This window comes from Coregonus lavaretus (genome assembly GCF_964263955.1).
Source record: "Coregonus lavaretus genome assembly, chromosome: 6".
NCBI lineage: Eukaryota > Metazoa > Chordata > Actinopteri > Salmoniformes > Salmonidae > Coregonus > Coregonus lavaretus.
In genome coordinates this window covers 36,323,559-36,337,317 of record NC_139993.1, presented here as the reverse complement: position 1 = coordinate 36,337,317, position 13,759 = coordinate 36,323,559, and the positions used below count along the sequence as shown (strand labels likewise).

The 13,759-nt window shown below is 42.0% G+C and overlaps 1 protein-coding gene across 5 annotated transcripts; it reads left to right on the top strand.

Moving 5' to 3' along the window:
- Positions 1 to 5,015: 5,015 nt before the first annotated feature.
- Positions 5,016 to 12,129, top strand: mbd3b (methyl-CpG binding domain protein 3b). 5 transcript variants are annotated; one of them, XM_084163568.1, is made up of 7 exons: positions 5,016 to 5,305; positions 8,336 to 8,495; positions 8,735 to 8,872; positions 9,003 to 9,093; positions 9,371 to 9,548; positions 9,765 to 9,908; positions 10,465 to 12,129. In XM_084163568.1, the coding sequence occupies exons 1-6, from the start codon at positions 5,292 to 5,294 to the stop codon at positions 9,901 to 9,903; spliced, it is 720 nt and encodes a 239-aa protein (XP_084019694.1). In that variant the 5' UTR covers positions 5,016 to 5,291; the 3' UTR covers positions 9,904 to 9,908; positions 10,465 to 12,129. The 5 variants fall into 5 exon arrangements, with proteins under 5 accessions (XP_084019694.1, XP_084019696.1, XP_084019692.1 ...); XM_084163570.1 differs by having other exon boundaries at positions 5,238 to 5,305; positions 10,172 to 11,592; XM_084163566.1 differs by lacking the exon at positions 5,016 to 5,305 and adding an exon at positions 6,019 to 6,351.
- The last annotated feature ends 1,630 nt before the right edge of the window (positions 12,130 to 13,759 follow it).

The window sequence follows — 13,759 nt, the reverse complement described above, 5'->3', positions numbered from 1 at the left end:
TGATCCTGGACTGGGTCCCCTATATCAACGGCAAATTCAAGGACGACTAGAGTCACCTCTATGGCTCAGAATGGTAAGTGAACATAAAGTGAGATAAGAATTCTGGGGTGCTGTGTGTTTATTTCCAAAGCAACTGAACAATCCTTTCAAGCCTGAGTGTAGTTATAGGCTATTGAGTGGGCAACAGATGGCATGTCCTTAAAGCTGGAACTGCCATGTCCGTTTGCAATATTACAACAAAGAAGTTAATACAAACAACGAACACTGTTTTTTGCCCCCTCGGACATCATTGCATGCTCGATAGAACATCGTCAATGTAGTGCAAGAAAAAAAATCTTGAAGCGCAACACTCCCCACCTCTGCTTCACCTCTGCTTCCTCAAGAAAACAAAGTTTATTGGTCGCATAGACAAGTTAGCGGATGTTTTTTATTTTTGTTATTTAAACTTTATTTTAACATGGAAGACATATTGAGACCTAGGTCTCTTTTACAAATGCGCCTTGTATATACAACATGTATAAAATATATTTAATTATTTATATAGAGAGAGAGAACAAAAATATAAACGCAACATGTAAAGTGTTGGTACCATGTTTCATGATCCCAGAAATGTTCCATACGCACAAAAAACGTATTTCTCTAAAAGAAATGTGCACAATTTTTTTTTACATCCCTGTTAGTGAGCATTTTTCCTTTGCCAAGATAATCCATCCACCTGACAGGTGTGGCATATCAAGAAGCTGATTAAACAGCATAATCATTACACTGGTGCACCTTGTGCTGGGGACAATAAAAGGCCACTCTAAAATGTGCAGTTGTCTCACACAACACAATGCCACAGATGTCTCAAGTTTTGAGGGAGCGTGCAATTGGCATGTTGACTGCAGGAATGTCCACCAGAGCTGTTGCCAGAGAATTGAATGTTAATTTCTCTAGCATAAGCCGCCTCCAACGTCATTTTAGAGAATTTAGCAGTACGTCCAACCGGCCTCACAACCGCAGACCAAGTCAAATCAATTTTTTTTTAAATGTGTCACATACACGTGTTTAGCAGATGTTATTGCGGGTGTAGCGAAATGCTTGTGCTTCTAGCTCCGACAGTGCAGTAATATCTAACAAGTAATATCTAACAATTTCACAACATATACCCAATACACACAAATCTAAGTAAGGAATGGATTTAAGAATATATACAAATATGGACAAGCAATGACAGAGCGGCATGGACTAATAAATAATATAATAATATGCCATTTAGCAGACGCTTTTATCCAAAGCGACTTACAGTCATGCGTGCATACATTTTTGTGTATGGGTGGTCCCGGGGATCGAACCCACTACCTTGGCGTTACAAGCGCCGTGCTCTACCAGCTGAGCTACAGAGGACTAAGATACAGCACAATATTATAGAATACAGTATATACATATGAGATGAGTAGTGCAAGATATGTAAACATTATTAAAGTGACTAGTGTTCCATTTCTTAAAGTGGCCAGTAATTTCAATAGGCAGCAGCCTCTAATGTGCTAGTGATGGCTATTTAACAGTCTGATGGCCTTGAGATGGAAGCTGTTTTTCATTCTATCGGTCCCAGCTTTGATGCACCTGTACTGACCTCGCCTTCTGGATGATAGTGGGGTGAACAGGCAGTGGCTCGGGTGGTTGATGTCCTTGATTATCTTTTTGGCCTTCCTGTGACATCGGGTGCTGTAGGTGTCCTGGAGGGCGGGTAGTGTGCCCCCAGTAATGCGTTCGGCAGACCGCAACACCCACTGGAGGGCTCTGCGGTTGTGGGCGGTGCAGTTTCCGTACCAGGCGGTGATACAGTCCGACAGGATGCTCTCAATTGTGCATCTGTAAAAGTGTTTGAGGGTTTTAGGTGCCAAGCCAAAGTTCTTCAGCCTCCTGAGGTTGAAGAGGCTCTGTTGCGCCTTCTTTACCACACTGTCTGTGTGGGTGGATCATTTCAGTTTGTCAGTGATGGATTTCACATGACTGGGAATATATAAATAATAAAAAATAATATGCCATTTAGCAGACGCTTTTATCCAAAGCGACTTACAGTCATGCGTGCATACATTTTTGTGTATGGGTGGTCCCGGGGATCGAACCCACTACCTTGGCGTTACAAGCGCCGTGCTCTACCAGCTGAGCTACTGAGCTACAGAGGACCACCATATAGTATTCAGACCCTTTGCTATGAGACTCAATTGAGCTCAGGTGCATCCTGTTTCCATTGATCATCCTTGAGCTGTTTCTACAACTTGATTGGAGTCCATCTGTGCTAAATTTAAATTGATTGGACATGATTGAGAAAGGCACACCTGTGCATTCGGAAAGTATTCAGACCCCTTGACATTTTCCACATTACAGGTCCCACAGTTGACAGTGTATGTTAGAGCAAAAACCAAGACATGAGGTCGAAGGAATTGCAGTTGAAACTGGAGCAGCAGCACGACCAGGTGGCCTGGGGACAGCCAAGAGTCATCAGGCCAGGTAGTCCTGAGGCATGGTCCTAGGGCTCAGGTCCTTCGGGAGGGGAGGAAGAAGTTTGGAACCACCAAGACTCTTCCTAGAGCTGGCCACCCGGCCAAACTGCGCAATCGGGGGAGAAGGGCCTTGGTCAGGGAGGTGACCAAGAAACCGATGGTCACTCTGACAGAGCTCCAAAGTTCCTCTGTGGAGATGGGAGAACCTTCCAGAAGGACAACCATCTCTGCAGCACTCCACCAATCAGGCCTTTATGGTAGAGTGGCCAGACGGAAGCCACTCCTCAGTAAAAGGCACATGACAGCCTGCTTTGAGTTTTCCACAAGGCACCTAAAGGACTCTCAGACCATGAGAAACAAGATTCTCTGGTCTGATGAAACCAAGTTGAACTCTTTGGCCTGAATGCCAAGCGTCACATCAGGAGGAAACCTGGCACCATCCCTACGGTGAAGCATTGTGGTGGTGGCAGCATCATGCTATGGGGATGTTTTTTAGCGGCAGGGACTTGTAGACTAGTCAGGATCGAGGGAAAGATGAACGGAGCAAAGTACAGAGAGATCCCTGATGAAAACCTGCTCCAGAGCGCTCAGGACCTCAGACTGTGGCAAAAGTTCACCTTCCAAAAGGACAACAACCCTAAGCACACAGCCAAGACAACGCAGGAGTGGCTTCGGGACAAGTCTCTGAATGTCCTTGAGTGTCCCAGCCAGAGCCCGGACTTAACCTGATCGAACATCTCTAGAGAGACCTGAAAATAGCTGTGCAGCAACGCTCCCCATCCAACCTGACAGAGCTTGAGAGGATCTGCAGAGAAGAATGGGAGAAACTCCCCAAATACAGGTGTGCCAAGCTTGTAGCATTATTCCCAAGGAAACTTGAGGCTGTAATCGCTGCCAAAGGTGCTTCAACAAAGTACTGAGTAAAGGGTCTGAATACTTATGTGAATGTGATATTTCAGTTTTGTATTTTTAATACATTTGCACACAATTTTGTTTTTTTGCTTTGTCATTATGGGGTATTGTGTGTAGATTGATGAGGGGGAAAAAACAATTTAATCCATTTTAGGATAAGGCTGTAACGTAACAATGTGAAAAAAGTCAAGGGGTCTGAATACTTTCCAAAGCATTGTATATCTACTTGAAAATATATGGCAAGACCTGAAAATGGTTGTCTAGCAGTGGTCAACAACCAATTTGACAGAGCTTGAAGAATTTTGGAAAGAATACTGGGAAAATGTTGTACAATCCAGGTGTGGAAAGCTCTTAAACTTACCCAGAAAGACTCGCAGCCAAAGGTGCTTCTACAAAGTATTGACTCAGGGGTGTCATTTTCAATAAATGTGATACATTTTCTAAAAAACCTTTTTTCACTTTGTCATTTGTCATTATGGGGTATTGTGTGTAAATGGGTGAAGAAAAAATCCATAAAAATATTGAATCCATTTTGAATTCAGGCTGTAACACAACAAATGTGGAATAAGTCAAGGGAAATTCATACTTTCTGAATGCACTTTATATACACCGGATGAATTTACACTAAGAATGGTATGTACAGCAGTAGATATGTAAGTGAGCTATGTCAAGAATCCAGTATATAAGTAAATATGCGGTGTGTATAAACAGTGTAACTGAAATGCAATGTACATTAGTATAAATATTAGAATGAGCTGTTTACAATACAGTATTTAAATAAATAGTACAAAACCCCAATAACAATGTCCGTGGGGCAGACTGTTTCTACTGTGGATTCCATCTTTAAAAACAACTTACATTTTTCAGTCGTCCCCTAAGGATATGCTAGCGAATGAATTAATAAATAATTATATTTGTGTCCTATTACTGCTAATGACTGGACTGTTTGTGTGTCTGTCTGCAGGACTACGATTTGGAGATGGGCATGGGTGGAGTGCTTGCTCTTTCTGCGTTGGCTAAAGTGGGATGACCCGACACGTCAATCAATCAGGGCTTGTAGGGGTTTGCACATAGGAATGTCATGTTAGATTGCATGCTGTTTTGTTCCAATGTTATTTAATGTGAATAAATATTTCATTTACTTACTGTCTTTGTCATTCTTCTTCACATTGACAATCATTCAAAATATGTTAATGCAGCGTTTGAGTGGCAAACTCGTTGATACGATTGTGTGAAAGTTATTTTGAGAAGTTCCCAAAAAGATGTATTAATGCATAACGTATTTTACCAATAAATTCAATTGATGAAAAATCCTTGTAAATATGTTTTTATTTTGTTTAACATTCCTGAAGTGAAGTTAACATTAATACAGCACCAAATAAGAGAAAGCATTATATCCCACAAATAAGCCATTTGAATGGAATTGCAAATAATTGGTTAATCAGTCACTGAGTGAGAAAGTGGTTATTTGCAAATATTGTCTGTAAAAATGTATTTGACACAATACTTTTTGTCCAACTGTAATACAAAGTGGTATTAGCAACCACTGTTGCATTAGTTTAATGACTCATTTTACGCTTGCTTGCTACATAATACACACATGTGGGCTGCTCTGAAGATTCAGAAAGATAGCTACATGTCACATTCTATTTACTATCATAAAGGATACATTGTCTTGTGTTTCTTGTTGGATACATTGACCAGGCTTTTAGCGCTACTTTGTTTCAAACCCCCGTTGATATCCATTATTAACAGTCAGGTTTAATCTGGGGGCGATTCTGTTTTTGCGCGGATGTCTTTCATTTCTCTCATCGAAGGGGGAGGGGAGTGAAAGGAGGGGAGAAGGGATTTAACACAGACGGAAAGGGAGAAACCTAGATAGTATGCGAGATGGAAAAAAACGAGTAAGTACCCTACACAAAATAATACCCAGCTATATTTCTGATATCGCTGTCTTTGACATAAAATGTGTTGTTTTAGGAATGCATTGTTGCAAAATACTATTTTGTCATCGATGAAGGGTTTAGGTTCTCGTGTGGGAGGCGTTTCGGTGGTCTTGAGTGTATCCGCAAACCATTGAACTGTAGTGTTCAGGGATTCCAAATTTAGTTACACACTTCTTATTGGTGTTGCAGTTGAACTTTTCTTAATTGCAATGCATTTTTGTTCAAAATAGGACGACCAATTCGTTTAATGAGTTATCTCACGAATTCTATACCAATCTATCTCAAATAGATAATTGTTTTATACCGAATATTTTCAAACAAGTCATGTAATTCATGTAGCCCTCTCAACCTATGAAGTTCCTGCCTACTTTGTCAATTCATAAAAAGCATTATGTAAACGACTGAATGACAAGTGAGCATTGTCGTGATGAAAACGACTCACTGCGTTCTCGAATTTCATCTATGTGAAACTTTGCCTAAATAATCTCCTTTGTTGACTTTGTGAAATCATATTGGTAATCTATATATATTTTGGGGATAGGCTATGTTATAATGCACTACTTTTGGAGCGTTCACGTAGGCTACCGCGCGCGTCAAATCAATGATTTATCGGATCAGGATTCAATAATGCAATGTAGGCTACTGTCCAATGTATTGCGGATGTAGCCCTCATTGCCCTCTTGAGGCAGGCAGGCAGTGATGTGTCTAAAGGTTACGGCGGAGCGATATGCTGTAGTCTATGACAAAGAGATGCGAGAAATCGGGAGGGAGAACCATGAATAGTGTTTGAGCCGTATGTCGCTAATGGACGGAGTCATTGTATAAAACACGAGATGTAACCCCAAATATAAAAACGCTAGCAAAGATAATCACTGAACACTTCAACAGGAGAACATGGAGAAGAAAAGGTGGGAGTGCTTGGCTCTCCCCAAGGGCTGGCAGATCGAAGAAGTGACCAGAAAGTCGGGTTTGTCTGCGGGAAAAAGCGATGTCTATTATTTTAGGTACTGAGAAAGAGGGTGTTATCATGCAGATGTAGTCTACGGGCGGTATTACAAGGGAGTTGGGGCTGTATGGGTTTACTTGAAGGAGGGGGGTGACCTGGAGACAGAAAGTCGGGGAGGGGAGTAGCAGATATTACTGTTCTATTTGTGGCATCAGGGTAACTAGGCCACTTCTCATAGCGTAGGCCTACATAATAGTTGGATAAGGAGCTTGTGAACCAATGTTTAGCCTATGTAGACCTAAGAACCTGTCAACCTAGTGCAACAGTGTTAGGTTATCTGAATGATTGCATCACACATAGCTTCGCCTGATTTAAAGGCCGTACCTTATCATTTTATTTGACCAGAGGAGCTAACTATTAAATAATCGATTAGCCAATTATTGAATAGATACAGAGGAACAATCATGAAACCACAAGCTGTTATTTTTTAGGATAGGTGAGGAGGAGGATCAGCAGAAGCGAGAAAGGGGGGAGGCGGGTCGGTTGTATAGTTTGGTAGGCTACGGTATACCGAATTTTGATTATGTAGTGTGATGCACGCACCTTATTTGCAAGTGAATGGTCTCAATTTATGATGTTGAAAGCAAGTGTAATATTTTTTGCAATAATTCTCAGCAAGCACGGATGTTTCCATAGTTTGGTCAATCATACAAAGTTTTAAATGTTTTAGAAAATCGTAATGCATCAAAATAAACTGTGCATCAATAGGCTACGTATTTGAGATATAACTGGTTATTATAGCAGAGAGTATGCATTTCTATTGCTGATTTGTCAACGCCTTTGTCCACGGATTTAGATCTAGATGAAATAGGCCCTGCCGTTCTGCTGACCACTAATTAGGCCGCAGAAGGCGACCAACCGCTACACAATAATTCTGAAACAATGTTTCCAATCAAACGTTCGAAATGTTGCAACATTTATTGCACTTGATCGCCCAGTTACATTGTATCCCAATAGTTTATCCCTACACCACCACTCCTTCTGGAACATGTTAGTAAGGTCATTTATCTCAAACTATTGTATACTTTTAATGGCGAATTGGTTATACATTTGGGAATATACAATACATGAACATCTATTCTACTGCTTAAATCGTTAATTATACAATTACACACATAAAATCGGTAATTTATTTTGGTTTGTTAAATAAAATGCTTATGCAAAGACTCATTGTTCACACATTAATTCCATATACATTACATGAATAATCTGACATATGTGAATAGTAAATCCTTTGCTGTGTTGGTTCTTGCATGATATCTTGTTTTACAGCTACTCTTCATGCCTACAGTTTTTTTCCCCAGCTTAAAACGTGTTTGTTGCAGAGTATTTGTGTCTGTCTCTGTCTGTTTGCAGTTTTCCTGATCTACAGGTAACTGCCAAAATAAAGGAAACCGGAACATAAATTGTCTTAATGGGGCGTTGGGCCTCCATGAGCCAGAACCGCTTCAATGCACTATGGCATCAATTCCAAGTGTCTGGAACTCTATTGGACACATTTGGTGTTTTGTTTTTGGTGGTGGAAAACGCTGTCTCAGGCGCAGCTCCAGAATCTCCCATAGCTGTTCAATTGGGTTCAGTTTTGGTGACTGAGACAGCCATGTCATATGGTTTACATCGTTTTCATGCTCATCAAACCATTCAGTGACCACTTGTGCCCTGTGGATGGGAGCATTGTCATCCTATAGGGGCATAGCCATGGTAGCCAAAATAATGGCCTGTCCAGCCTTTTTACACATGACCCTAAGCATTATGGGATGTTAATTGCTTAATTAACTCAGGAACCACACCTGTGTGGAAGCACCCGCTTTAAATACTTTGTATCCCTCATTTACTCAAGTGTTTCCATTATTTTGTCAGTTACCTTACCTGTATCTATCTCTCTACTTTTCTCCTCTTGCTATCCCCTGGTCAGTTGTTCCATAGCCTAACACTGTGGTCTGTTGTCCTTTACCCCCCCCCCCCCCCCCCCCCCCACCTAGTCCAACCGGGAAGAAGTTTCGGAGCAAGCCTCAGCTGGCTCGTTACCTTGGCAACCAGATGGACCTCGGCTCCTTCGACTTCCGCACGGGGAAGATGCTCATGAGTAAACTGAACAAGAACAGGCAGAGACTGCGCTATGACAACAACAATCAGACCAAGGTGAGAGGGTTGGCTTCTGAAGTAATATTTCTAGACACTTTGGACAAACTCTTCTCAATGACTGCACCCTTATTTGCTGTCAAACCAGAAGTTAGAAAAAAGAATGCTGAATAACGTGTTTCAAGACTTTTCTCCCAGGCGCTAAGGATAACCGACATATCTAGTATTTGAGGAACAGCACTGTGGCAACATAGTGTTTGTTGTCACTGTCAGCTAATGTTTCTTTGTGTGTCTTCAAGGGCAAGCCAGACCTGAACACATCACTCCCCGTCAGACAGACTGCTTCCATCTTTAAGCAACCTGTCACCAAGGTTACCAACCACCCCAGCAACAAAGTCAAGACAGATCCACAGAAAGCCGTCGACCAGCCGAGACAGGTAAACACAGCCATTAGCCTGTCTGCTGTGTGATGTAAACTACAGTTACATTGAGTTATATACTTTTATTCCTGAAGATAATTTTGACTAATGAGACTAAATCTATTTGTATTTGTTGTGTTTTTCACAGCTTTTCTGGGAGAAGAAGCTTGGTGGTCTCGATGCGTTTGACATTGCAGAGGAGCTAGTGAAGACAATGGACCTGCCTAAAGGTCTTCAAGGTAAGAGTCCCGTGTGTCCATGCTCTACCAACTGGGGTCCTGTGCGGCTCAGTTGGTAGAGCAAGGCACTTGCAATGCCAAGTTTGTGGGTTCGATTCCCACGGGGGACCAGTATGGGGAAAATGTATGCACTCACTACTGTAAGTCACTCTGGATAAGAGCATCTGCTAAATTACTGAACTGTAAGAGAAAGAGCCATGTATGATCCCCATGTCCCCTCTGTTATTTTTGAATGTCTTCTCACTACTGTGATTGTGAACACCTGTCTGTCCTATAGGAGTTGGACCTGGATGTACAGACAAGACTCTACTGTCAGCGATAGCCAGTGCCCTGCACACTAGTGCGGCCCCCATCACCGGTCAGCTGTCTGCAGCCGTGGAGAAGAACCCAGGGGTGTGGCTCAACACATCGCAGCCCCTTTGCAAGGCCTTCATTGTCACTGACGAGGACATCAGGTAGGCTACACACAGGAGTGTACACTAGATCCATGGAGTCATATCAGTGCCAAAAGTAATGGCATCTGTGAATTTATGAAGTAATGAAACTGAATACATTCATGGAATTGTATTTGAACACATTATTATGACACAATTATGATTTTCCCTTGCTATTTTCATTTCAGTCCATATCTCTAAATGTTTTGGTGTGTTATCTGCTCATGGTGAGTGCAGGAAGCAGGAGGAGCTGGTGTACAGTGTGAGGAAGAAGCTAGAGGAAGCTCTAATGGCGGACATGTTGGCTCATGTGGAGGAAGCAGCCAGCGAGGGTGACTCACTCGAGGAGGGCAACGACGACATGGAGACTGTATAGCAGAGGTAGGCTACTTTTCAAAAGTGTCAGTATTGTTGGGAGAGATGGAGACCCAAACACTGTCAGAAAATAGGAATAAATCCAAAACTGAGGCTTCAATATAGATGTTTGACACTGATGATGGCTTGATGCCGAAACGTTTGTGTTCTGTTTTTCGCCTTTTAATTTATGCACTTTTCTGCACAATTAACTTTTGGGCATCATGATGTCCCAATATTTGTGTATTTAAGCCTCCGTTTTGGATGTATTCTTCTTTTTTTGTTTTCAGTGTGCGGGTCTCTCTCTTCCAGTATTCTCATTTTGATTCCTACGCACCTGGAACAAGGACCTTTAAAGAGCGCTGACGGCCTCCTGTTGTTGAAAGTGAAATGAGAGGGTTGTTCAGACTTGTACAGCATATATGGACTTCCCCCAGTTTCTCAATAGATGTCAGTATTTTAAATTCAGAGCTGCAAAGCATGCCACCCAAGGGATATGATATGACCCATTTATAATATGATTTACTGCCTGTATTTGTTTTGCCATTTCAACAAACCTCTCTGTCTCTGTCCTCTCTTCTAGGACAATGGGTAGTTAGATTAGTGTGGATGGGTTTTTCAACACCTTATCACAGGACCATGAAACCAGGAACCCTGTACCAATCCAACCAAAAGAACTGCCCACTTTCCACCTGCTACCCCTCTGAAGCTTTACCTACCTACTGCCCACCTCGCCCGCTGGTTGGGCTCTTCTGGCTCCAGCGCTAAGAAAGGACTTGGACTGAGCAATTCTGAATCAAATTGATTATTAGCTTTCTTTTAAAAAAGAGCGCATCAAATCACTTTTTGACAGTTCAGAGTGAAAGGAGAGTGGTTACATACTGTATGATGACGAATTCAGTGTTCAATGATGTAGTTGTATTTTTTACAAGACACTGTATGGATTTTCATGTCAACCCCCCAAAAACTAATTTTTAAATGCATTTGGAGATTTTTGCATTAGAAATGAATGCTGTGTTTCCATGTGTTTTTCTTTCTGGGTTTCTAATGCACTCCATGTGGATCGATTGACCATAGTGTAAGGGTACTTTGGTTCAGTTTATAGGGCTATGTGAGAGAGACTTTAATGAGAGGGAACAAGATACTTTCCCAAATGATGCACTCTAAAAAGCGTGTGTAAAAGTCACAGGACAGAGTATTAGTGAAAAATGATTGAATCATGTTCTTAAGGAAATATTCTTGTCATGTAGTCCATTCAAACCCCTTACCCAGTATTGACCAAAGAGGGATCATGTGCTTTTTGGGAAGTCTTGCAGTATTCTACTGTACTCTGCTTTTGTTATTGCATCATATCCAGCTTCTCAATAGCTAGTGATGTTTTCACATAACACTGAGTTATGAGTGAAGTCATACTGTACATGGTTATAATGGGGACAATGGTGTAGAAGTGACTTGGACCCTTTTCTCCTACATTGTGTAGATTTTATTCATTTTATCACTCATTGTGCTCACTGAAGTTGTTTAACGTTGCTGTTTCTAGCCAATGCACGTTTGTCCCATGGCCATGCTTCAGTCAACATGTTTTTAAAATGTTTCCAATAATGGGTCAATGCCATCACAACACATGCTGCCTCCCTGTTGTCTTGTGCACTGGGTGCCAGACAGAGTAAGCTAAGCAGATTTTGTTTGAATAAAAATGAGGGCTGGGCTCAATTCGTATCGCATAAGATCCGTGTTAAATTTAAAGGTAATTTTCGACATTCCGCCGACATATGCAGCATTTTCCGTGAATGCAGTCTATAAATGCCTTTACATTTTAATTGAGCGATAATGTGAATCTTCCGCGATGCAAATTAAATTCAGCCCAAAGATGTGTTTAGAAAATGAATTGAGCTTTGTACATACAGTGGGGAGAACAAGTATTTGATCCACTGCCGATTTTGCAGGTTTTCCTACTTACAAAGCATGTAGAGGTCTGTAATTATTATCATAGGTACACTTCAACTGTGAGAGACGGAATCTAAAACAAAAATCCAGAAAATCACATTGTATGATTTTTAAGTAAGTAATTTGCATTTTATTGCATGACATAAGTATTTGATCACCTACTAACCAGTAAGAATTCTGGCTCTCACAGACCTGTTAGTTTTTCTTTAAGAAGCCCTCCTGTTCTCCACTCATTACCTGTATTAACTGCACCTGTTTGAACTCGTTACCTGTATAAAAGACACCTGTCCACACACTCAATCAAACAGACTCCAACCTCCACAGTGGCCAAGACCAGAGAGCTGTGTAAGGACATCAGGGATAAAATTGTAGACCTGCACAAGGCTGGGATGGGCTACAGGACAATAGGCAAGCAGCTTGGTGAGAAGGCAACAACTGTTGGCGCAATTATTAGAAATTGGAAGAAGTTCAAGATGACGGTCAATCACCCTCGGTCTGGGGCTCCATGCAAGATCTCACCTCGTGGGGCATCAATGATCATGAGGAAGGTGAGGGATCAGCCCAGAACTACACGGCAGGACCTGGTCAATGACCTGAAGAGAGCTGGGACCACAGTCTCAAAGACAACCATTAGTAACACACTACACCGTCATGGATTAAAATCCTGCAGCGCACGCAAGGTCCCACTGCTCAAGCCAGCGCATGTCCAGGCCCGTCTGAAGTTTGCCAATGACCATCTGGATGATCCAGAGGAGGAATGGGAGAAGGTCATGTGGTCTGATGAGACAAAAATATAGCTTTTTGGTCTAAACTCCACTCGCCGTGTTTGGAGGAAGAAGAAGGATGAGTACAACCCCAAGAACACCATCCCAACTGTGAAGCATGGAGGTGAAAACATCATTCTTTGGGGATGCTTTTCTGCAAAGGGGACAGGACGACTGCACCGTATTGAGGGGAGGATGGATGGGGCCATGTATCGCGAGATCTTGGCCAACCACCTCCTTCCCTCAGTAAGAGCATTGAAGATGGGTCGTGGCTGGCTCTTCCAGCATGACAACGACCCGAAACACACAGCCAGGGCAACTAAGGAGTGGCTCCGTAAGAAGCATCTCAAGGTCCAGGAGTGGCCTAGCCAGTCTCCAGACCTGAACCCAATAGAAAATCTTTGGAGGGAGCTGAAAGTCCCGAAACCTGAAGGATCTGGAGAAGGTCTGTATGGAGGAGTGGGCCAAAATCCCTGCCCCAAATATTAAGCTCTGCTTTTCTGATGTATCAAATACTTATGTCATGCAATAAAATGCAAATTAATTACTTAAAAATCATACAATGTGATTTTCTGGATTTTTGTTTTAGATTCCGTCTCTCACAGTTGAAGTGTACCTATGATAAAAATTACAGACCTCTACATGCTTTGTAAGTAGGAAAACCTGCAAAATCGGCAGTGTATCAAATACTTGTTCTCCCCACTGTATACCCACATTTCTCAAAGTTTGATGTATGTATGAATTCTCAAGCTCAATGAGATCCCTATCCCACATCAGCAGGCTGAACTGAATTTTATGTTACTGAATAAAATGTATCGGTATGTCAACAGTAATACGGTTTCGAGTCTCTATTATGATGAGCCATACTTGATACTAGTGCCATGTCTTGTATATTTTGAATACTACAGGTGTTCAACAGTGCTGAGAAGGCCTCCACAGCTTGGGGTTAACTGCTGCTGTGAATGAGACCATAGAAGAGAAGTGCTTGTAAATCCTTCCATCTCAATCACCTCCTCGAGATTAACAGTTAACCTGACTGCTGCCTCTTGGGTTTTCATGTCAGCCTGTCAAACAGAACAAAGTGCAAAGGGACAGAGTGGTGGTTGAACACACTCATAGGGGAAGAGGACACCAACTATCTCGGAGAGGATACACTTGTTGCCTGTT